This window comes from Oryctolagus cuniculus, chromosome 1, assembly GCF_964237555.1.
Source record: "Oryctolagus cuniculus chromosome 1, mOryCun1.1, whole genome shotgun sequence".
In the NCBI taxonomy this organism is placed as follows: domain Eukaryota; kingdom Metazoa; phylum Chordata; class Mammalia; order Lagomorpha; family Leporidae; genus Oryctolagus; species Oryctolagus cuniculus.
This window is the reverse complement of record NC_091432.1, coordinates 208,625,046-208,650,801: the sequence shown is the minus strand read 5'-3', so window position 1 is coordinate 208,650,801 and position 25,756 is coordinate 208,625,046. Positions and strand designations below refer to the sequence as shown.

The 25,756-nt window shown below is 41.1% G+C and overlaps 1 protein-coding gene across 4 annotated transcripts in view; it reads left to right on the top strand.

Annotated features, from left to right (window-relative positions):
- Positions 1–22,926, top strand: part of ABCA1 (ATP binding cassette subfamily A member 1) — a 138,221-nt gene extending 115,295 nt beyond the window's left edge. For all 4 annotated transcript variants that reach the window (XM_051855993.2, XM_008257418.4, XM_008257475.4 and 1 more), the window contains 17 exons: positions 983–1,088; positions 1,803–1,877; positions 2,356–2,525; positions 4,126–4,303; positions 6,601–6,716; positions 6,825–6,969; positions 10,998–11,121; positions 11,985–12,114; positions 12,392–12,512; positions 13,274–13,336; positions 14,071–14,177; positions 15,185–15,326; positions 15,698–15,832; positions 17,186–17,289; positions 17,900–17,992; positions 18,678–18,921; positions 19,519–22,926. In XM_051855993.2, the coding sequence (XP_051711953.2) occupies positions 983–1,088; positions 1,803–1,877; positions 2,356–2,525; positions 4,126–4,303; positions 6,601–6,716; positions 6,825–6,969; positions 10,998–11,121; positions 11,985–12,114; positions 12,392–12,512; positions 13,274–13,336; positions 14,071–14,177; positions 15,185–15,326; positions 15,698–15,832; positions 17,186–17,289; positions 17,900–17,992; positions 18,678–18,921; positions 19,519–19,659 (2,194 nt within the window). In that variant the 3' untranslated portion in view covers positions 19,660–22,926. The remainder of the gene's footprint in view (positions 1–982; positions 1,089–1,802; positions 1,878–2,355; positions 2,526–4,125; positions 4,304–6,600; positions 6,717–6,824; positions 6,970–10,997; positions 11,122–11,984; positions 12,115–12,391; positions 12,513–13,273; positions 13,337–14,070; positions 14,178–15,184; positions 15,327–15,697; positions 15,833–17,185; positions 17,290–17,899; positions 17,993–18,677; positions 18,922–19,518) is intronic.
- Positions 22,927–25,756: the final 2,830 nt, after the last annotated feature.

The window sequence follows — 25,756 nt, the reverse complement described above, 5'->3', positions numbered from 1 at the left end:
TGAGACTGCGAAAGGTAGAATCTTGAAGCCAATGTGTACATTATTGATGCGGCTGTGTCAGGACTCAGAAATCTCTCTGATACTAAGGCCCACTTTTCCCTGAGGGTCGGGGTCTGCAGAACTCTGGAAAGAGCAGACACTGGTTCTTGTAGTAGACCCCAGGCTAGGAAAGGGCCAAGGTCTATCATTCAACCCTTGCTGGCCACCTAGGATGGTATTGGCCACCCACTCACCCTGACTGCCCCCTCCTGCACATCTGCAGACCAAGTTCAGGCCTGAGTGACCAGGGAGGGAGGAGCCCCTGTGAGGTTAATGACCTTTTCTCAGTGTCTCACTATCTAACTCTGTGTGTAATCAGGCCGGATCTTCCTCATAGGGCCAGGAACCATGAGCGTTAAAAGACTGCCAGGGGCCGGCACCGCGGCTCAATAGGCTAATCCTCCACCTGCGGCACCAGCACACCGGGTTCTAGTCCCAGTCGGGGTGCCGGATTCTGTCCTGGTTGCCCCTCTTCCAGGCCAGCTCTCTGCTGTGGCCAGGGAGTGCAGTGGAGGATGGCCCAAGTGCTTGGGTCCTGCACCCCATGGGAGACCAGGAGAAGCACTTGGCTCCTGCCGGATCAGCGCGGTGCGCCGGCCGCGGCGGCCGTTGGAGGGTGAACCAATGGCAAAAGGAAGACCTTTCTCTCTGTCTCTCTCTCTCACTGTCCACTCTGCCTGTCAAAACAAAAACAAAAACAAAAACAAAAAACAAAAAAACAAAAAACAAAAAAAAAAACAAACAAAAAAACAAATAAACAAAAAACAAAACTGCCAGGATCCCTTTGAGGAAGCCAAGGTGTAGCTTCTCTGAGTCAGATTTTGGCCCTGCTTTGGATAGGAAATTTGTCTCAGTGGGACTTGTACACACTCATGCAGTGTCTCCTGCTGGGTGATACTGTGGGACACATGGTCTGGGTTTTGATGGCTGGTTTTTCTTCCAGGTATGGCGGGTTTTCCTTGGGTGTCAGTAACTCCCAGGCACTTCCTCCGAGCCGAGAAGTTAATGATGCCATCAAGCAAGTGAAGAAACACTTGAAGCTGGCCAAGGTACAGTGTCCATCCTGAGCCTTTTCAGAAACATGGGCCTGGAGCTGCCGGGACAAGGGGGTAGTTGGCAGGTAGATCTGATCACCTAGCCACTCCTTGTTTTCAGTACACTTGAATACAGAGTCATCGTGAGCGTCTAGTGATTTTTGAACCAGATAAGAATGAACTGTAAACCAGACCTCAAATACATTCTTTTTCCTAAAAATGTGATTGGCTAAATAGGAAAAGAATCATTTTGATTTTTAAGCTAGCAGGCTGTTCTTCAGGACCTGCTGAGCGCTCACTTGTTCCTCTATTCTCAAGTCTCCCGTCTGTCAGTGAACATGAAGGGGGCCGGGTGGCATGCACTCCAGGATCCTGAACAGCAATGATAGTCTGACGGCTCATGTATCCGACACATGCAGTGTGTGTGCTCTTGGCATGATGCTGGGGGCATGTTAACGAATCCTCATCACCCAGTTCTATCCAGACATTAGACTCTTGGGACTTTGAGCCATGAGATGCCTGTGTGATTCCTCTGAGACGTAACACCAGTGTTGTAGATTTCTGATGACTTGGTTCTCGGGAGCCCTTTATTCACTGGCTTCCAATTTAGTTTCGATGAGCAAGGTGATAGTGTTATCGCTCTTCACAGAGTTGTCCTGTTGTCCCCGGATTCCAGGCCCCTTTCCCTGTGTGGACAGTCTCAGCTGAGCGGATTTCTCTTGTTTATAGGACAGCTCTGCAGATCGATTTCTCAACAGCTTGGGAAGGTTCATGACAGGACTGGACACCAAAAATAATGTCAAGGTAAACGACTCTCTGTGTTCTTGTAGTTTCTGGGTACAAAACCATCTTTATGTTCTCTGAAGTCCTTTCGACTCATGGTCAAGTGGATAGGAATATTCATGACAGAAAAGAGGACAGTCTAGCGTAGTGATTAAGAGAATTTGCTCTACCACCAGACGTACCAGGTGAACCGCTGTGACCTTGGCTGAATAATTTAGCCTATCTAAGCCTCAGTTTGCTCATCTGTACAATGGCAAATAATCATGGCTATTTGCAAACTGTTGTGAGGATTAAATGCATTCAAGATCCTCAGCACAGTGCCTGGCCATTCAGGAGTGGTTGGTATATCCTGTGTGCACTATTACTGTGTTGTGTTCTTTTGTCTTAGCATGTGACTGGACATTCTTTCTGCAGTTTAGGTGCATGTTTTCTGTGTTGTACTTCTGTGTCCAGGACCTCGATTTGGGAATATTACCTTGTACCTGATGTTTTATTTCAGGTATGGTTTAATAACAAGGGCTGGCATGCCATCAGCTCTTTCCTGAATGTCATCAACAATGCCATTCTCCGGGCCAACCTGCAGAAGGGAGAGAATCCTACCCGTTATGGGATTACTGCTTTCAATCACCCCCTGAATCTCACCAAGCAGCAGCTCTCAGAGGTGGCTCTGTAAGTGTAGCTCCATCTGAATGGGTGCAGTGTGGAGACAAGAGTGTTGGAGGAATCGTGGAGGAGGGCAAGGAAACAGAAAACTGATTGTAGGGTAGCACTTTGGGAGACAGCTATATTATGGTACACCTGGGTGGATCTGGACACTGGGCAGAAAATGGTCAATATAGGAACTGGCTGGCAGGGCTTCTTGAGTTGTAGCAGAAAAATGACACAAATACGTAAAAATCATTACTTTTGGTGAATTAATATAAAGCAAGTTAAAATTATTGATAAATATAATTTAAATATAAATATATGTGATATATATATGATAAATATAATTTAACTCAATGTTAACATCAGTTTTAATAGAAATTTAATTATAAACAAGTTCTTTTTTTTAAAAAAAACACTGTTTTAAACTCTGAAACGTGCTTTAGTTAGCTTGTGTGTTTGATTTCTGAGTTAAGTGTATATGTGCACACATCTGTGTATGTGTATGAGAAGTATAAAGCCAGTAGGATCTAGTTTAAAGTGTGTAGCCTTTGGAATCCTAGAGATCTGAGTTAGAATGTGGTCTCCAAACTTTCTAGATATGTGGTATTAAATGTGGTAATTCCTATAGATTGCCACACTCAGAACAGAGTATTCTACAAGATATATCTTGTATTCTACAAGATATGGTGCATGGCACAGTTAGTGTTTCTGTTTAACTCCAATAGGGTATCAGCGTATGTCACTAGGATCTTTGTTCTTTTTTTCAAAAATATTTATTTATTTATTTGAAAGTCAGAGTTATACAGAGAGAGAGAGAGATCTTCCACCCGATGGTTCACTCCCCAGTTGGCCACAGGGGCCGGAGCTATGTTGATCCAAAGCCAGGAGCCAGGAGCTTCTTCCGGGTCTCCCACGCGGGTGCAGGGGCACAAGGACCTGGGCCATCTTGTTACTGCTTTTTCAGGCTATAGCAAAGAGCTGGATTGCAAGAGGAGTAGCCAGGACTAAAACCGGTGCCCATATGGGATGCCGGTGCTTCAGGCCAGGGCATTAACCTGCTGCCACAGCGCCGGCCCCATCACTAGGATCTTTGTAACAAGACTCTATTTTTTGGGCTTCTAAGATGTTTTCTTATAAAAAGAATCATATAGGATTTTTCTGTGTAATACTGATATGCTCTGGCTTTTGATTTCTTTACAGCCAGAAAATATTAGCTTAATAAGAGTAGCTTTATAGTAATATTTATTCCTTACTTAGTTTTCAAGTCACACCAATCTTTTTTGTGTGCGAAAGTTTCCAACTTACTGTTCCTGTAAGGTCAAGAACAGTGGCCCAAATTGAACACATTAGAACATTCTCAGACTTCCTTTAGTGGTTTCATTATGGCAGTGGACTCTTTTTGACCTCAGTGAAATCACTTTTGCATTTGAATTGTCAGTTTTCTTCTTTTAAAAAACTTGAAAATGATTCTATTTAACCCTGAATAAAATGTAGTTGGTAAGCAGATGTTTTTGTCTGGGCCGTGTCTTGGATGTGTGTGTGTATGTGTGTGTGCCCTTGTTTCTTGAGTCTCCAGCTGTATCAGTGACCCCTCAGATCCTCACTGCCTTTGTTTTTTTAGGATGACCACTTCAGTGGATGTCCTCGTGTCCATCTGTGTCATCTTTGCCATGTCCTTTGTGCCGGCCAGCTTTGTTGTGTTCCTCATCCAGGAACGGGTCAGCAAAGCAAAGCACCTGCAGTTTATCAGTGGGGTGAAGCCTGTCATCTACTGGCTCTCCAATTTTGTCTGGGATATGGTAAGGATACGGGCCTGCTGCCTCTTTATGAATCTCCCTTGGGGCGTGGACAGGAATGGACAAGGAAGAAAGAGTCTCTGTCTATCACCAGGAAGTGTTCTAGTTGGTCTAAATCTTCATTATTTTTTAAATGCTTACTTATTTTAATCTCAAAAGGCAGAGCTACACACACACACACACACACACACACACAGATCTTTCATCCACTAATTTACCCACCAAATGTCAAAACCAGGAGCCCAGAACTCCATCCTGGTCCCCCATGTGAGTGGCAGGGCCCAAGCACTTTGGCCATTTTCCACCACCTCCCAGGTTGCATTAGCAGAAAGCTGAATTGGAAGTGGAGTAGTTGGGACCCAAACAGGCACTGGAATATGAGATGCAGGTATCCTAAGTGGAAGCTTAACCTGCTGAGCTACAGTGCCCTCCCTAAACATTTTAGGAATAAGGAAAAGGCAGAGGCAGTGTATCCCTCCATGACAGCAAACAGCACTGGTTACAGAGCTGATCTCACACTAGAGGGAACATCTGTCCACACTGACTATAATACCATCGTCACTTAATTTCCCATGTGAGAACTTTCCCAAGAAATGTAGAAATGAAAAGACTTTAGTCAAAACCCCAAGCCAGTACCTCTAACTTCTCTGAAGTGTTTTAATCCTGAGTCAGGGTTTTAATTGCCTTATAAGGAAAGCTGTCTGTCATTTGAAAACTCTTATGTTTTACCAGCAGCTTATCCATCCATTGCAAATAGTTTTTATTCTAGCTGTAATACATTCCTCCTGTTTGAATCAATATGGAGGATGTCAAAGCATTCTGAAGTTCTAATTTTTATAAAGCAGAGTTGATATATATCTCCCTATGGTTTCCATTACTTCTAAGCCACCTAGAACAGATCTAATTCTTCTCCTTTTGGACAGCCCTTCCGATACCTAAACACAACTCTTAGTTCTAAGTCTTCCCTGGATAAGATGAAATATGGGAACACACTTTGTAATCTCTAACGCACTGTGCAAATGTGAGTGATGATGGAGCTGCTTATGGTGTCTGTGCTGAGTATCCCAATCTTCAAAGATTTGCTGCTGTTCTGATCCGATTGCCCTTCTGTGGCCACACTCTGTATTGTTAATGTTCTTTTTGAAAAGCAAAGTTCAGAATTAACTTTGTGTCCACACTATGTTCTGAATGGTTTTGAGTCTACAGGGAGTCGATCTTTACCCTGTATGCCCATTACTGCAGCACAAGAATACTGCATTTTAGAAATGGCATTGTCTTAGTGGCAACTTCGTAGTGAACTGAAGCCTCCATTTCACATGTTAAATTGGGTCTCTTTCATTCTACACTAATTCAGTGGGTTTTTTGGGACCCAAACTTTGTATTTGTGCCTTATGAACTGCATTGTCCATTTGCTTTGTTTTCACCTTGACCCAGTACTTATTCTCTTAAACTTAAACTTATTCTTATTAAACACATACAGAGTTTTCACTATGTATCTGACCATGTTAGGTGTGAGGGATTCAAAGATGAAAGACTGAGATCTTGACTTCAAGGATGTCACTTATATTTTTATGTATTAATCTGTCCTTCCCTGCTTTAGGGCCTCTGAAATTTCCTATACACATGTCTTCATGTACGTTGTTGATAAACATGTTGAGTAGGATGGGCCTATGCAGAGCTATACAGCCTGAAGCTGCAATTCTTCTAACAGCTGACAAACCTCCTACCACCTCCCTGCCTGTGATTTGCTTTGCCAGCTATGAATTCTCATAATTGTCCTATGATCAAGTCTTTATTTCTGCATTTTAATGCCTGATGCACTGTCAGGACAGATTTTAAAATTATCCTCAGTGTGATGAAACAATCCTGACATTCATGTTATGAGTGCTTACCTCATAAATAGATTACATGTGAGATTGAACTTGGGCAGACTATAATATAGCATTAATGATGAAACAGACACATCATCTTCAGGAAGAATAATGGAAGCTTATTTGCTGCCTGCGAAATTGAAATTACTCTGGCTGGGAATCCATTGTTCAGTAAGTTTACTGAGCGTGACACCTTTGGCTTAGCTGTGGGAAAGACAGAAAGGGCATGCAGTTTATAAAATCAGCCAAGGGTAAAATGCTTGTCAAAATGTATTGTCCAGTATTTTGATTAATAGTTTAAGTGGCTTCATTAATTCAAAGTTATTCTCCAATATGTTCATCTGCCCTTTCTTGTCTGATGATGGTGACTTGGAATGTGTTGATTATTTGACTTAGGGGTCAACTGTATTTCCTTGTTTTCACTTTTAGTGCAATTATGTGGTCCCTGCCACACTGGTCATCATCATCTTCATCTGCTTCCAGCAGAAGTCCTACGTGTCCTCCACCAACCTACCTGTGTTAGCCCTTCTACTCTTGCTTTATGGGTAAGGCACTTGTGGGTGGGGGAATCTCATAGTTGATTAGGCATGCACAGCCTGACGTCAGAGGAAGGCAGGGCCTCCCAGTGGACATGTATCTCTGTGCCTCACCAGGTGGTCGATCACGCCTCTCATGTACCCAGCTTCCTTCGTGTTTAAGATCCCCAGCACAGCCTACGTGGTGCTCACCAGTGTGAACCTCTTCATTGGCATCAATGGCAGTGTGGCCACTTTTGTCCTGGAGCTCTTCACCAACAATGTGAGTTCTGCAGAAGGGGCACCTCCTGCTAGGATGAGTGTCTCTGCAAGCCAGAGGACAGTGTTCAGTGGGGATCTCACTTCGCTTGTCTGTGGCACTGACACCACCAACAGCTCTGTCCTTTTTCAGATTCTTCCTTGGGTTCACACAGTATGTTTCTCTCCTGCTGTGCCTTATGTTTCTCTGGTCAGGCCTCTGTTTCCTTTGACAGATTCTGTTACCTTTCCTTTTGTTACATTGTTGCTTCTTCTTGATCCTCTGCCACCTTTGCTTTTCACTCTACCTACCAACTTCAAGTGATGCCATTCAATCCCAAGTGTTCTGCCACCACCTCTTTCTCTTTCATTGTTACCTCTCAATCTGTGCCCTTAGCCTTGCGTGTTCACTTAAGCTCTAATCTCTCATTCTTACCTGAATAGTAGATGGCTCTAATTAGATAATTTAAAAAATTATTTATTTTTATGTACTAGAAAGGCAGGGAGAAAAGGAGAGAGAGAGAGAGAGAGATCCATCTCATCTACTGATCTACACCCCAAATGCTTGTAAAACAGCCAAGGCTGTACTAGGCTAAAGCCAGGAGCCATGAACTAAATCCAGGGATCCAACTACTTAAGCCATCAATTGCTGCTTTCCAAGGTGCACATTAGGAGGAAGCTGGAATTGGGAAAAGAGACAGGACTCAAATTTCAAGCACTCTGATATGGGATGTGGACATCCCAACTGGTGTCTTAATGACTAGGCCCAGTGCTTGCTCCCAATTAGGTTATGCGTAGGTAACCCAAGTGAAATCTGTCATAAGTCATCTGTCTCTTGCCATCCTTCTTTACTCAGTGACGTTGCCATCCACTCAGTTTGTGGGGAGCAACCCGGACTAGACTAAGTTACTGGAATTAGGACTTATTCTATGCATCTGCTCTCCCACAATATGGCGCTGGGAGAGGAGCGTACAGCTTCTACCCAGCTGCCTCTCACCAACTTGACAAGCTGCAAGAGCCGCTCCTGATTGGAGGAGAGCGGCGCGCTTGGCATGTGGGTAGCAGAGTTGGGATTGGTGGAAGAGGACTATAAAGGAGGAGAGAGATAACATGCACCAGGAACATCTAAGGGGAACATCCAGCTGAAGGAACACCTGTGCAGCCCCCGAGAGAGCCGGCCGGCGGTGTGCCGCTCCCCCGCAGAAGTGGGGAAAGTGGCTAGGGGGAACCGCCCTTCCACGGAGGTGGGAGGGACGGTAGCCAACCCGGGAAGAACCAGCAGCAAACCCGGGGAGGGCCGAGCAGACAAAAGAACAGCACAGGGTCCTGTGTCGTTCCTCCACGAAGAGGGGGAGCGACATAATGGTGCCGTGACTCGGATAGGAAACTTAGGAGGGAAGAAACGGGAAGAAGTGGAGAAATACCGGAGAGAGAGACTAGCAAAGAGCCTAGGGGAAAGCTGGATGGAAAAGATGCCGGAAGAAGATATTGAAAGCCTAGGCATAGACTCAGATATGGACTGTGGGAAAGAAGTTAGGATTGAAAGCGAAAGTGAAAGCTTTCATAGACTCGGATGCGGACTATGGCGGGGAAGCTAGGAGATTGAAAGCGAAAGTGAAACCTGGAGGAGGCTTGGACTCGGATGCGGACTATGGGGAGAGGCCAGGAGAAATGAGAGGGGAATATTGTTGGAAGAAAACTTAGGGAAACATACCGGGTAGAGAAAAATGTTAGGGAGGATGAAGCCGCGAGTGCAGGCCAAGGCGGAGACGTAAGCCAGCTTGGAATTCTTCAAGTCAGCCCGGGGAGCAAAAGGCGAAAATCTGGAACCAGAGGCAGCCGCCAGGTTGGAATTCGCCAGGTTAGTCTGGGGAACTTGGATTGAATACCAGTGGCGGAAACGTGAGCTACGCTGTGTGATTCGCGGAGGCCGCCGCGTGCAGAGAGAGCACGGGGCGTGAATAGATAGGGAATGCGGGGCTGGCACGAGGCTGTGGTGTGGGCGCGAAGTGCGTAGAGACTGCGGAGTGTGCACGCGAAGCCGAGCCGTGCAGAGCCGGGAAGCCGCGCAGATGAGAGAAGCGCGGGGCTGAAGCGGCGCCGCGGCGCAAAGCCGGGAAGCCGCCGCCGGGGCGGTGAGGTGCCGAGAAGCAGCCTCGGGGCGGGCGCCGGGAAGCCGCGAAGATAAGAGAAACAGAAGTTTAGAAGTAAAATGAGAGAAATAGGAATGCTGGCAGAAAGAAGAAATAGGAGAAATAGGAATGCCCGGAGATAGAGAAATAGAGAAAAATAAGGCCTCCCCACACCACAGCAATGAGAGAGCTTGGATTCGGTCTGCCTGATTAGTAAGATGATAAGCACCTGTGGGCGGCTGCAGGTCACCGAAGACAGGCACGTTATCAACACCAATAAGTCTCCCCACAAGACGGCAATGAGAGGGCTTGGATTCGGTTTGCCTGATTGATAGGGCTTCTAAGCACCTGTGGGCAACTCTAGCAAGCAGAGCAGAGTGTGTGCCGCGGGGCACCGAAGACAGGCGCGTATCAACGCCAAAAATAAAAAGAAAGGGGGATCTGTGGGGAGCAACCCAGACTAGACTAAGTTACTGGAATTAGGACTTATTCTATGCATCTGCTCTCCCACAATATGGCACTGGGAGAGGAGCGTACAGCTTCTACCCAGCTGCCTCTCACCAACTTGACAAGCTGCAAGAGCCGCTCCTGATTGGAGGAGAGCGGCGCGCTTGGCGTGTGGGTAGCAGAGTTGGGATTGGTGGAAGAGGACTATAAAGGAGGAGAGAGATAACATGCACCAGGAACATCTAAGGGGAACATCCAGCTGAAGGAACACCTGTGCAGCCCCCGAGAGAGCCGGCCGGCGGTGTGCCGCTCCCCCGCAGAAGTGGAGAAAGTGGCTAGGGGGAACCGCCCTTCCACGGAGGTGGGAGGGACGGTAGCCAACCCGGGAAGAACCAGCAGCAAACCCGGGGAGGGCCGAGCAGACAAAAGAACAGCGCAGGGTCCTGTGTCGTTCCTCCACGAAGAGGGGGAGTGACACAGTTGCTCCAGCTGGCTGTCTTAGAGTCACCCTAGAGGCTTTGCTGTTGCTTCTTTCCCAGATTCAGCTAGTCTTGTCATCAGTTTTCCCATAATTGATCTCTGCAACAAGGCTCCCTGTCCATTCCCATAAGCATTGCTTTTGTCCAAATAGCTTAGCTTAGCACACGAAGGTTTTCATAAGTGCACAGCCCTTCCAAGCTTGTTCCTACTACATATATTCCCTATGCACTGTATGCTTCAGCTGAGTTGTCCCTTAGATTCAGCACACTGCTGAAATGCCTGAAATTACCATTCTCTGTATAACGGTCTGGTTGTTATCCCCCTTACCCAAGGTTTAGCTCATATATGAAACTTTCCTTGTCTGCACTGTGGCCATTGCTTTTTCTTTTCTCTGTGCTCTCAGAACCCTCAGTTCATGCCTCTGTTATAACACAGGTCCAGTGATGCAGTAATTCCTCGTTTTTATGTCTCTTCTTCACAGTGAAGACTTTGTTACTGGGGTTTGCTTTCCCTCTATGTTGGCATAGCACATCCAGCATATAGCATTTTACTCAGTTGCTGGATATTTGATTACTGTTGCCCTGTGGGGTCATAATAAGTTCTGATGTATTTTAAAAGAATTTTTAAAAATCCAACAAATATTCAAATATTGACCTAGACACAAGCAGTTGACTTTTAAAATGCTAGCAAATGTTTTGTTATGGATTTGCTTCTGATTAGGTGTAATTATGTTTCTAAACTTTATTATTTTCCATATTCATAGCATCAATCCAAATTTTCTAAAGAACAGAATTTTATTGTTACATAGAACCAGCTATGTAGCTGGATTTATTGGTATCTTAATTCAAAGGTCCAGTTTTGTCCTAGGGGAATCAATTTTTTTTCTTAATTCTTCTTCCCCACCCCCACCCCTGGCCCCACTTTTCAGACTTTGGTAAATTTTTCGTTTAAACCATGAATGACATTCAGTTTCTCTTTTTCTCTGTCATTTTAGAAGCTGAATAACATCAATGATATCCTGAAGTCTGTGTTCTTGATCTTCCCACATTTTTGCCTAGGACGAGGGCTTATTGACATGGTGAAAAATCAGGCCATGGCTGATGCCCTGGAAAGGTTTGGTGAGTGAAGTAGTGGCTTCCAAGTAGTGGCTTGAATGGGGATGGCAGTTTCTATACGTCTTGGTGCCCTGGCATTTATTTTGAAAGAGGCTGGTGACTAGAAACAGGACAGCTCCACCTCCTCCCTAATCCCTGTCTCCATAATGCTAATGGTTGGGTTTGTTGGAGTCATTGGAAAAGTCAAACCATAGCTTTGGGAATTAGATAGAAGCCAGAGATAAGAAGGAAGGATGCAAACTTTGACTCCATTAGGAAAATTACAGGCCTGCAGATGTGGTCTCATACTATCTTTTACACAGAGTGTTAAATAATAAGTTCCTGCAGTTCTTTCTATGCTTAAGAGTGTTTAAAAATATTTCTCGTATAGTCATATGACTATATATATGGCTACTATAGTGAAATAGGCCATGTTATTTAATGGAATGGAAGAGGGACTTTTTTAACCTGAAGGTACAAAGTAGATAAATAACGAATTTTACATATATCCAGGTTTAATTGAGTCAATAGGTTACATTATATGTTAGTGAAAAGATACCTTTTTTATAATTTATTTTAGTATTTCTTATTGAGACAGACTTTATTAAAACAATCCTATATTATTTGTCTTGAAAGTCTTTTGAGTTTGTCTCATTAAAAAAGAAGTATTAGATATCTTACATGAAGTTGCAGATCTAATACAAGTTGGCTCTGAAATTCTGATACAGGTTCATACCAGTTTTCCTCAATCAGACTCAAAGAGTGGTCACCCTTGTGATTAACAGCCATTGGCATTCCTAGGAAAGTAGCTGAGTTTGGTCCCAAATTTGAGAAAGGGCCATGGTTCTGGATGCCTCCATTAGACCACATCTTGTTGTGTCTTCCAGGGGAGAATCGCTTTGTGTCACCACTCTCATGGGACTTGGTAGGACGCAACCTCTTTGCTATGGCTGTGGAAGGGGTGGTGTTCTTCCTCATTACTGTTCTGATCCAGTACAGATTCTTCATCAGACCCAGGTGAGCTTTTTCTAAAAACTCCTGGAGCACTTGGTTGAGGGTCACAGAGGTGTACCATAGGGAGACCCTCATCAAAGGTGATTAAATTGAAATGAATTAAACTCAAAGTGGGTAATCAAACTGATCCTCCTAATATGAGCATCCCCAAATGCCCAACACTGCTGATTCTAGAAACTGTGGCAAGTAGGTTTTGCAGGACTGTAAAACTGGGTATTGACTGAGTATTGGTCTTAAAACATCGTTTGAAAGGTTGATTATTTGTAATTTTCCCCCTAAGACCTGTAAATACAAAGCTTCCTCCTCTGAATGATGAAGATGAAGATGTGAGGCGAGAAAGACAAAGAATTCTTGATGGTGGAGGACAGAATGACATCTTGGAAATCAAGGAGTTGACAAAGGTAAGATAGTATAGGCTGTCACGCTTAATCTTATTTCAGCTTTCTATGCCAGAAACTAGCATTTTACTGAATTGCATGGTAAAAAAAATTTCAAAAGGTGCATCTGTACCAAACTTTTGCCAACTTAATGTAAAATATACCATGGAGATTTCTTAAACAAATCATATTGAGAATATTTTCATGTGTCAATTCTGTTCTTGAGTATGTTTTGCATTTATATTGATTGGTTATTAAAACACAGTAATACTGTATATCTAGTCAAAGCTGAGGATGGGAGAAATTATTTTAAATTTCATTGTCAAAAAATCTGGCACATTTCCATTGCTCAGGAGGAAGGTCTGTTTTAGCTCTCTTTAGATGCCAGAATTGCAAAGTTTTACTCTTTATATGTATTGTATATACTGTAAAATTTACCACATTGATTATAAATTTCTATCCTATAGAATTTAATTTTCAAAATATCTACACATATTTATATTTTAAATAAACAAATTATGTGGATATTAATGACCAATGTTTTTCAAATGACTTATTTTAGATTAAAAAATGAACAGAAATTCATATTTATTGTGAGCTTCAGATCAGTCAAAAGCCGGTTGCTACAGAGATCACACCAATACTGTTAGCATGTCAAATATGTGACTTAGTCTTACTGATCAGTCTTTTTTTGTGGTGTGTTTGGGTCATCATCCCCCTCTCCCATAGTTGTTGAGGAGAGCTGTGAGGTACTGGGGCTCATGAGGCTTTGCATTTTGTTGCAGATATACAGAAGGAAGAGGAAGCCTGCTGTTGACAGGATTTGTGTTGGCATTCCTCCTGGTGAGGTAAAGACGCTTTGTCTTCATTGTGTTTGTCCCGAATAATTCAGGCTATCTGTACCCAAACAACAATGTCTGTAAGGGGTGCAAGTGGTTTTTAAAGGCTTTTCTATTTCAGACTGTGTGTAGCAATCAGTCATGGAGAGGATGTGGACACTTATGTCAAAAGAGAATGACTGTGGATAATCTAAGGCCATTTAAGAAAAGCATGCACATCAAAAATGTGCTTTTGCAATCCATTTGAGTTGATGGTGAACTTCAAAATTTCTCCTGTTTCATTTCCTTTGTGTTCCTACATTCCCTGTGGCCAGATTAGGAAGGGTAATTTGACTAGTTGACTTTCATTACTGTTTTTTACACTTTAACTTTGATCTCAGTCTGACAACTCAAAGGTATTTATAAATATGCCCAAATTTAAAATAGTACCATTATAAAAGATATTTAACTATCTGCAAGAAGAGTCTTTAAAAAGTTCATGGGGAATGCATATTATTAAAAAAACTATAAATAGATTTCAAAATTGTTTCATGCCAAAATAAACTTACCTTTGAATTCCATTTTTCCATGTACCTTTTGAAATATGCCTGTATATGATGTCTTAAAACCAAGAACATATTTGACTCTTCATTGCTGTTTAAGAATAATGTTTTAGGATCATGTCATATAAAAACCAAGCTGAGGTGGATTTCTCATAAGAGTCACTCACATTCCATACAACTCACCTGATCTTCCTTTTCCAGTGCTTTGGACTTCTGGGAGTGAATGGGGCTGGGAAATCATCCACTTTCAAGATGCTAACTGGAGATACCACTGTCACCAGGGGAGATGCTTTCCTTAACAAAAATAGGTAAGAAAAGAAGTGGCCTGTATTTTGTCACAATTTTTTAAAAGCTTATTTAAAGATAGTTTTTTTTATTATGTTGGTACTCTTTAGAATAAAAATGTTAAAATAGTAAAGTATTAAGAACATAAAAATCATCCATAATTTCCCAACCTATAATTGCTATTTACATTTCCTTTCAGTCTCACTTTATTTTTGTAATAGCTTTATTCAGGATAATTTATCTAGTGCGATTTACTTGTTTTAAGAATACAATAATTTTTAGTAAATCCACAACATTGTGAAACCATCAGTACAATCCACTTTTAGAACTTTTCCATCAACCCAAATTTATCTTAAAATACACATATAAATATATCATAAAATTGGTATCTTCCTGTATATAGATCTTAAAATTGGTTTTTATTTTTAGTGAGTAATTATGAATATTTCCTAATGATTTACATATCCTAAGATGCAGAATTTTACATGGCTACATAAAATCCCCCTATGTACATGTACTTACAATTTATTTAACTAATTCTTATTAATGTTAGATATTTATTGGTTTCCATTTTTCACTATGTAAATATGCCCTTGTAAACATCTTTTATTATTTGCTTAGGGAAAATTCCTACAATTTAAACGATATATACTTGCCAAATTGCCCTCTCTAAAGAGTATACCGATTGATGGAGCCACCAATAGGCCATTTTCTGCCCAGGTCACTAAGCAACTTGATCTTGGAGACCTGTAAGGCAATGTTATCCTGAACTCAGGAATTCTGAAATGGGACTGAGGCTGCAGACTGAGGTGTTGGGAAAGCCAGGAGCAAGGACAGAGCAGGGCAGATGCAGGAACCCTGACTTCCAGAAGAGCTGAAGTTGTGGGGGCAAAAAGACTGTTCCATCAAGCAGCACCAGGCATATCGGTGTCTTTGTTGTGCACACGTATACTGTATAGGAACAGTCCAGATTCTCTGATCAGAACATTTCTAAATACTTAAACTTGACTAGTTTTGTTTTCTTTCACAGTATCTTATCAAACATCCATGAAGTACATCAGAACATGGGCTACTGCCCTCAGTTTGATGCCATCACAGAGCTGCTGACTGGGAGAGAGCATGTGGAGTTCTTTGCCCTCTTGAGAGGAGTCCCAGAGAAAGAAGTTGGCAAGGTACCATGGGCACCAGAAGGGCCAGCCTGCCTCTCGGCACCCTGACAGCTCGCCGTATGGCTTTTTCACACCTGACATCGACTTCAGGCTGCTTTTTCGCACAGAGGCAGCAGCACGAAATGTGGGATTTTTGTACTGATTCCAGGGTGGGGGTGGCACAAGGGTTGGGTGAGCATGTATGTTCTGGAGGGAAGGGATGGATCACTGCTCCCACCGCTCCAGTCCCTTCTCCCTGCTTTTGGCTCCTCGGCAGTCTCCAGGTTTCAGTTAACAGAATCTAGTCCTACTCAAAGAACTGTCAGATCTAAATGTAAGAAGCATGAAAAAATGACCAAGCCAGACAAACATCAAGGTGCTCTTTATTGTCCTAGGTTGGTGAGTGGGCAATTCGCAAACTGGGCCTTGTGAAGTATGGAGAAAAATATGCTGGCAACTACAGTGGAGGCAACAAGCGCAAACTCTCAACAGCCATGGCTTTGATTGGTGGGCCTCCTGTGGTGTTCCTGGTGAGTGTGACTGTGGGTGGAAAACTTTTTTTTTTTTTTTTTTTTTTTTTTTTGACAGGCAGAGTGGACAATGAGAGAGAGAGACAGACAGAAAGGTCTTCCTTTTGCTGTTGGTTCACCCTCCAGTGGCCGCCGCGGCCGGTGCGCTGCGGCTGGCGCACTGCGCTGATCCGATGGCAGGAGCCAGGTGCTTCTCCTGGTCTCCCATGGGGTGCAGGGCCCAAGTACTTGGGCCATCCTCCACCGCACTCCCTGGCCACAGCAGAGAGCTGGCCTGGAAGAGGGGCAACCGGGACAGAAACTGGCGCCCCTACCGGGACTAGAACTCGGTGTGCCAGCGCCACAAGGCAGAGGATTAGCCTAGTGAGCTGCGGCACCGGCCGGTGGAAAACTCTTGTTCTGGCTTGATTTGAAAACATTTTTTCAAAGTCCTGTTTGCCCATTGTTGTTGCATTACTGGCTTGGTAATGGCAAGTTCCCTCCCAGGAATAGCACAGCAGTCTTGGAGAAGCAGAGGGAAGCTTCTCTCTCTGTGCATACAGCAGTGGGAGCTTCTCCCTCACACACAGACATGCTCCAGTACCTTATTTTTTTGGCTTGGAGAATCCCAGCCCAGTTGTGGGTGATGCTGGATGTGTGATTTGATCTTTCTCTGGGTCATTCTTTCTGCCCATCTCTATATTTATGCTCTGAAGACGGAGTGTGGACACGTCAAGATCCCTAAGATAGCAAAAAAGTCATAGTTCTTTACACACATATGGATGATAAACAAGATTGGTTGGACCGTGACCCTTGATGCATTTTCTTCTGAAGAGGAGAAAGGCACTGAAGTTATTATAGGAGGAAGCCCTGGGTTGAGGTTTTATTGTTATTCAGACCATATGGGTCTGGAATTTATTTCTCTCAGACTAGCAAGTACATTATTAGCACCACAGGGTAAGCTGGAGTGAGCTAGATTAAAAAAAAGAAAAGGAAGAAATTTTACCCAAACACTATACTGACTTTGACAGATGTTTCAGATAAAAAGTATCTTCAGCATTTATTTACTATCAGTCATGAAAAGATGACTGAAACGAATGTTTTTCCCTTCCTTATTCACCTGGAGAAATTTATTTAACTTTACAAGAAATTACAGTATTTGAGTTTCCTGTTTCAATGAGACATTTATAAAGGTGGCTTTGTTACAAATGAGTTTAAAAATTACTCTGGCTTTTTTTTTTGTCCATCAAGAAAACTAGAATGGTGAGTTAAAATTCAGGCTATTGTAAGAATGCTTCTGCATTTAAAAGCAAATCTAACTTTGGTGATTTTTCTCCAGCAAATAATTCAGACTTATTTTAATTCTGATTACAGGATGAACCCACCACAGGCATGGATCCTAAAGCCCGGCGATTCCTATGGAATTGTGCCCTAAGTATTGTCAAGGAGGGGAGATCAGTAGTGCTTACATCTCATAGGTTTGTAGTGAAGTCTTGGCTTGGTTTCTACAGTGTGTGATTTTTAAATTTTCCAAGTAGCATATGTGTGTAACTGGTAAGAATTATAAAATACAGAAAGACAAAGATGAAAATAATTATCACCTGAATTTGTAACATTTGGAGAAAACCATTATTATCATTTGGACTATGTGTATTTGCAAAATTGTGCTATGCAAATCTATATATAGTTGTAGGTGTGTTTTTTTTTTTTACAAATTAAAATGCAAGCATAGTGTATAGAATCTGTTTTTCACTAAATGAAATATGAGTTGTGAACATTATGTCAAACTGGTGAATTCAGATGTGTCATCATTTCTTATAGCCAGATAGTGTCCATTAGGAAATGCCCTAATTTATTTAATTATTCCTCTTTTTGTAGACATTTGGATTGTTTCCAACTTGTTCACAATTGTTGATAGCACTGCAGTGAACAGCATCATCTCTATATCTTCATGTATTTGTAACAGGGTGTGATTATGCCCTAGGAAGCTAGGAATCTGTTTCTTTGAAACACCAGATGTCATGGTGCTATTCTGATGATTATAGGAGCATCTCTGTAAAACTAAAACCTCATTTTGTTTTCCCACAGTATGGAAGAATGTGAAGCTCTTTGCACTAGGATGGCAATTATGGTCAACGGGAGGTTCAGGTGTCTTGGCAGTGTCCAACATCTGAAAAATAGGTAACAAAGATAATTTCTTTGGGATTGTGTCTAGTGAGAGAATGATTATTTTCAAACGAATTATAATCTTGTGAGGAAATGTTTATAATGGTGGCTCTAAAATAAAGAGGGAAGAACTGGGCAAAATGGTATAGTGGGGAGGATGAGTGCCCTGAAGTCAACCTGAGCTGCATTCAAATTCTCTTCTTATTATGCACTGCCTGTGTGGCTCTCACGTAAGTTATTCACCTGAGTTTGTTACTTAGGAGTGACTACCTCCTAGCTTTGTTACATAGAATAAATGAAAAAATGTACGTGTGTCAGTATAGTTAGTATACTATACTATATATATATATATATATATATATATATATATATATAGTATAGAGTCCAGGCTTTTAAGTCAAACACCAATGGATTTCTCTCCTGGCTATATCACATGAGTTTTGTGCCTCAGGCACCTAACATCCTGGGCATCAGCTTCTCTGTAACATCTGTCAGACTTCAGGGTTCCAGGTGAGGTTAAATGAGATCATGGGTGGCACTCACATAGAATGGATACAATGGTTCTGTCTCTCAGAAACTTATTTCTGGGCCTGTCAGTGATCTCCATTTTTCATGGCACAAGTTGGGTTCTCAGAGTTAAATATTCATTTGAGAATTTGCTGGGGATCCTCCATTTGGATGTTTCTCCCTCTGCTTTTAGGTTTGGAGATGGTTATACAATAGTTGTACGAATAGCAGGGTCCAACCCTGACCTGAAGCCTGTTCAGGAGTTCTTTGGACTTGCCTTTCCTGGAAGTGTACTAAAAGAGAAGCACCGGAACATGTTACAGTACCAGCTTCCATCTTCATTATCTTCTCTGGCCAGGATATTCAGCATCCTCTCTCAGAGCAAAAAGCGACTCCACATAGAAGACTACTCTGTTTCTCAGACAACACTTGACCAAGTAAGATTTGAGCATCAAAAATATTTATTTTTCAGATAATTCTTGTCCTCCCACTCCTGCCACAGGTTTGAGAGCAGTTTAGACTATCTGTGCTTGAATTCCTGATCTATGATTACTAGCTATGTTTCTTAGCAAGCCTCTCTGAATCTGATTAAGGGAGATGATGCTGTTTACTTTGTGGGGTTATTTTGAGAATATATTGTAATGATGCAGGTTATAACTACCATTTATTGAGTATCTACCATGGACTAGGCATTTTGCCAGGTACCATTTCCCATATTTAAATTAGATAACAAAAAGTGGCAAACAGCTGCTGGCATTAGGTATTCAGTAAATGTTTTCTCCCCACTCTTATTTAACCAGGCCTGTATATACCAAAGTAATGAGATGACTGAGCCGTTGGTAGTCTGTGTGGACTGAATACAGAAGGTCAGCTGTTAAATGATGACCGCTTTTATTCCTTCCTCCTTCATACATAGCAGTCTGGTTCATCTGCATTCCCCTACCTTACCAAATTTCAGCATAGGGAGAAATGCAACTAGGATAATGAAAGAGGAAGTTGAGAGGTTTATAAAAGGTCCATCTTTCTTGTAACAGGTATTTGTGAACTTTGCCAAGGACCAAAGTGATGATGACCACTTAAAGGACCTGTCATTACACAAAAACCAGACAGTAGTGGATGTTGCGGTTCTCACATCTTTTCTGCAGGACGAGAAAGTCAAAGAAAGCTATGTATGAAGAATCTTGTTCATACAGGATGACTGAGAGTAAGGAAGAACCACATCTTCCTTTGCACCATGTGAAATGTTCCAGAGGAAAGAACTGCAAGTTTTTGTGGGAAGAAGTAAACTGGATACTGTACTGATACTATTCAATGCAATGCAATTCAATGCAATGAAAACAAAATTCCATTACAGGGGCAGTGCCTTTGTAGCCTATGTCTTGTATGCCTCTCAAGTGAAAAAGACTTGAATTTAGTTTATTACCTTATACCTATGTGAAACTCTAGTATGAAACCCAGCGGACATATGGGTTTGAAATCATACTTTTATGTTTTTTTGGTTTTTTTGTTCCTGTGTATTCTCACTGGGGTTGCAACAATAACTCATCAAGTAATCATGGCCAGTGATTATCAAAATCAAACGGCATGCAAATCCTCATTCATTAAGCCATGCCATGCCAGGAGACTGGTTTCCTGGTGACACATCCATTGCTGGCAATGAGTGTGCCAGAATTACTAGTGCCAATTTGCTCAGAAAATCTGAAGCACCGTGGTGTGTAATGCACACTATTGTGAAAGCTGCTCTGCCCAGAGTCTGTCAACATCATTAAATGTCAGGTGACAAAATGGTGCCATGTGTGACTAAAGTCTTGCTTTGATCCCCTCTGTGATGAGCTGCTCTAGGGTGGTAACATGCAAAATAAGGCTATCTCTGGACACAAGAAATCTTATTCCAGTGTTAGGATATCCTTTCCTTGGAGACATGGGGCTCTACAGTTCTGTTCTGAGATTCTTTAAATATATTTCGATCCTGGTAAAAAGCAAAGAATCAGCGGCCAAACTACTGGGTCTGCAAGCTGCTGAAGTGAGGGTGTGGGGATTAAAGAGATGGTGTGTTCAAACCTAGGGAAGCTTGTGCCTGCTCGCCCTGCTTGTCTACTAACACGGTACACTGCATCTCAAAATCTTTGTTTTTTGACACAAAGTATAGTATTATCACTTTTTGAATTAATCTACAATGTGGAAAGATGGAGTTGTATTTTGACAAAAAAATCTTTGTATTTTTGATGTCATTGGGAATTTTAAGTTCTATTAGTGGCTTCTGAAACTTTTAAATGTTCTTTTTGAACCCTGTGGCATGGAGGGAGTATGGCTTACTGCTCACTAGCGTTATTTTCCTATGTAAGTTTGCAAATCGATCATCTGACTGGTACCTAGTGACTAAAAAGCAATGTGGTGGTCAAGATCTCATGGCAGTGTATCCGAGTCGCCTTAAGATCATTTAGAATACTCTTACTATCAATCAAGTATTTTTTGAGTAAATGTTATAGCTAAGTGAATATGTATGTATGGATAGGGATGAGGAGAAACTGTCTCAGTAGATTTCCTGTGCCATGTTATTCAGCTGACTTGTTTACAAATATAGGTTGTTTTGTTGTGGTTGTGGGAGCTCACTGAAAATAGGTCGGTCTTTTTTTTTTTTTTTAAACAACAATGCAACAGTCAAAGTGTAAGGGTCATAAGAGCAAACAATAAATTCAAAGAGAAAAAAGAACTTGAACAGCACACTTGTGTTTATGACATTTAGTACTTTCAAATAATTGGCTTGGCAGAGATGTTAGATATCCCATTAAACCTTAATAATCTCAAATTTTGCTTTTTTAAAAATAACTAAAAAGAGTAAAAACAGTAAATGGATCCAATTAATTTTTAGACTTTTCTAACCCAGTCTTACTTCTTTAGTCAGCAAATACTGAAAAATATTTCACTTAATACTTAATGGCATCTGTATTGACAAAAAAAAAATATGAGAGAATTAGTGTATGGCAAAATTCAAGTGGTTTTTCCATATAACCACTAATTTCTTCAACATCTTCAAAAATTGAGATATTTACTCTAAAGGTGCAAGATTTCAGATCTAGCTCAAATTCATCTGTTATATATTATTAAATTTACAGAATTTTATATAGCTCATTGCTTGAAAGAGAAAAAGACCATTAGAACTTAATGTTGTTTTCTAAAATGTTAAGTAAGGAAGGCATATTTCTAATAATGATTGGGATGAGATGTTGTATTTTATGGCATCTCCAAAGATATAAAAAAATCCTGGAATAATTTAGCTTATCCTGTTTAATATTTTTCAAAATCAAACTTCTCATGTTCTGATTGTTCATTATAGTAAATCCATGAGCAACTCCTCACTTTTAATTACTCTGACTTCAAGGCCATGTATTTTTTAAAAAAATAAAAGGGCACTGTGAACTATTTTGGAAAAAAACACAACATTTCAATGTAATTTAAAAGGATATTTTCTAAAGCTGGAAACAATCTGTAGTTAAATATTAACATAATTAATATTGTGTTATCTTCTAGACTATCCAAATAGTAATCTTTTAAATTTTTTTTATGTAAACCTAATTATGGTAGACATTTTTCTAATTCTATACGTGATGCAGTAAAGTTTTTATGTGTTCCCTGTGGAAATTTAACTAAGTGAGTTTCAGAGGTTCTCAAGAGAAGTGTTCAGAGATTTCTGTGCTTGCTTCTTTTGAACCCCTTAGAAAACTTAACTGTGAAGATGAAAAATACAAAAAACAAAAAACAAGCCCTCCATAAGTCAATGCCCAGTAAATGCCCAGTACAATTCATTGTTAAACCAACTGAACCTCAAACTACTGTATTTCAGTATCTGTACTGAAAAGATATGCTTTGTGACTATTAAATGTTGCACATCATTCATTTACTGTATAATAATCATTGACTAAAGGGATTTGTCTGTATTCATGTGGTTGTATATATCAGGTAAAATTCTTTCCAAAGAGCCATGTGTCATATAATACTGAACCACTTTGATATTGAGATATTAATTTGTACTCATTACTATTTACTAGTATAATGTAATACTGTAGTAACTGCTCTAATCCTTTTGAGAATCATTGCATCTCTTTTTATACAATGTTCGTATTTCCATAAGGTTAGGTGTGCTACTCTCCCTTCTTAGCCCCAAGGTGAAGCTGTTTTTGTGCTTTTCTTTATCATTGGCCCTTCATTCCAAGCACTTTATGCTGTCTGTAATGGATCTATTTTTGCACTGGAATATCTGAGAACTGCAAAACTAGACAAAAGTTTCACAATAGATTTCTAAGTTAAATCATTTTCATTAAAATAAAAAAAGAAAAAAATTTGTATTGTCAATAACTTTATACAAAGTATTAAAAAAGCATATTTCTATGTTGTAATGAGTCACAAAATAAAGCTGTGACAGTTCTGTTTGTGTACAGAAATTTACTTTCATGCATTCGTAGCGCCACCTACTGTTACTATGTTATAAAGCCATTACAAAAGGAAAAAAATGTCTCCTGTGGAGGGATGCTATTTGGATCAAAAGATGCAATTTTGGAAAAGGTTCAAATGTCTTGGTAATCTTAAAAGAGAACTGAGGGAAGTAGCAGAAAAATTTTTTAAAGTTGCTTTGCACATTCATGATTCAATTAGGATGTTGCATAACCTGTATTAAGAGGTTTTGAAATAAAGTTACTCTACTTAATGATCATGAAACTGCAGAGATCTCTGAAAATCCTCAGTAGCTACATTTATTTAATAGAAACTTCACTGGGTATTGAGAAGTGGACAAAAGCAATCTTTAGTGCTCTTTTGTTTATTCAACCAAAAATAGAAGGATAGTGTGGCAGGTATACTGGGAAGGTACTGGAGGGGTGGTAGTGAGAGTGAGAAGAGAAATGATACAGAGACTAATATCAGAGATGCCTTCTCTTTTTCCTATAAGTGCCATGTAGTCTACACAGAAGTAATGCTGTAATAAGACAATGTGGATATATTTTTCATAGCTCAATAAGAATCAGTCTCAAATGGGGCTGGTACTGTGGCATACTAGCGTAAGCCCCTCTGTCTGCAGCACTGGCATCCATATGGCACCGGTTTGTGTCCCAGATGCTCCACTTCTAATTCAGCTCCCTGCTGATGGCCTGGAAAAGCAGTGGAAGATGACCCAAGTTCTTAGGCCCCTGCACCTGCGTGGGAGATCAGGAAGAAGCTCCTGGCTTCTGGCTTCAGATCGGCCCAGCTCAGGACCTTGCAGCCATTTGGGGAGTGAACCAGTGGATGGAAGATCTCTCTCTCTCTCTCTCTAAAACTCTGCCTCTCAAATAAATAAATCATTAAAAAAAATCAGATTCAGAAAAAGGTGTCTGCTTCTCTTTGTTCTGAAGAACTATTGAACAAATCTTTCTAGGCAGTACAGGAGTCCTGGCTCAACTGGGACCTCTTTGAAATGACTGTGATGACCAGTAAGAGAGCAGTGTTTTTGCTGAGCATGGGTCTGAACTTTATGTGTGGAAGGTTTTTGGCTTGCATTTGAACCTAGATGACCCCTGGTGTCAGAATCACAACTTCATTCACCTGTCTTTGAAGTTCCCATTACAGTGACTTCAATGAAATTATGAAATTTTTTTTGTGTGAAAAATGACAAGGGAGAAGAAATGTTTTTCCCCCCAAAATGGTACTTCCTTAAGGTAAAAATGTGTTTCCCATGAGTCTTGACCAAAATATATTTCTAATCAAGAGAAAAGCCTGTAAGAACTTTTCTAGACTGAAAAACTCTGGACTCTTTGGAGTGCTAATACATATGTTAAGTATAAAAAATTTTAAGAGAAAATTAGCTACTATTTTCAATTATTTACTGCAATGTTGGGTACTTCCTTTAATCTTCAATTAATATCTTCCCTGTAAGGTGAGTATTTTCATTTTACATATGAGTAAATTGTGGCTCAGAAGATAAGGAATGTGTTTCAAATTACAGGGCTAACTGTGAGGGATCTTTTTGTTGAAGCTGGGCATCAGCTAAAATTATCCTTGTAAAATCTGTTTGGTATCATTACTGATTAATTTAACAAATACTTACTGAACACTGTTGTGTGCTAGATGTTTTCCTAGGGTCTGGGGATATGAGCAAGACAATGGATGTGTGGACAAACAAATCTAATAAATCTAGATAGCAGTAAGTGCTAAGAAGAAAATAAAATATGGTAATAGGGTAATGATAGAGGAGTCAGACACAGTCTGAGGAATGCCATTTAAGCTCAGATCCAAATAAAGTGGGCAAGAACAACATCTGAAGACAGATGGAAAGAGTGCTTTTGGAAAAAAAGGACATCTAGCACAAAATCTCCAAACTGGGATAAAGCTTCGTCATTGGTGGGGAAAAAGAATTCTAACATCCGTAGTACAGAGTTAGCGAGGGGAGGTAGGCAATGGCATTATGGAGATGGTAAGGACCAAATCTCATAGTGTTTTTGTCAGCCTTGTTAAGGAATGTGTTTTTATTGATAGCGCAATGAGGATCCACTGGAGAGTTTCAAAGAGAGTATGAGTGTGATCTGTTTCATAAAGAAACAGGAAGACAGGGCAGGGGGGAGGCTAAGTTAGAGATGATGATGGGCTGGAGTAGGGTGGTGACAAGGCACACAGGAAAGGTAAACATTCAGTATCGGCTTTGGAGATAAAGCCAGCCGGGCTTGCTAACAGGCTGCACACAGAGGATGAGAGAAAGAGATCAAGGTAATTTCTGGTTTGTGACCTAAACTAGAAAAAAGGCTGGTTGTATTAAAATTGTAGTTGGTATTTCAGTCTGGAGTTCAAGGACAATGATGGAAGATTAAAAAAAAAAAAGTGTTTTGGATTGAATGAGCCAATCTAGAGCGATCAAAGATGGGAAACATCCTGAAGCCTGCCATCTAGAGAGAAGTTACAGGAAGAAGAAGGACTGGCCAATAAGGAGGAGGAAAATGCGATGAGGAGGTTGCTCAGAGAGCTGCCTTTTGAGGAAGGCAGAAGTGGTCATCAATGTCTGACACTGCTGAGAAGATGGGCAAGGTAAGGACAAAGAATGGCTATTGAATCTGGTAAGACACAGGTCCTTGCTGACCTTCAAGGGAGTCACTGCCAACCTGACTGCGGTGGGCTCAGGGAAGAAGGAGAGGTCAGTAAGGGGAGAGAGCAAAGAAACAACCTACAGGGAATTTTTGCTTTCAAAGGAAGCAGAAAACAAGACAATAGCTGGCTCACACAATTTTTGTAGATTACTTTCTTGTCTGT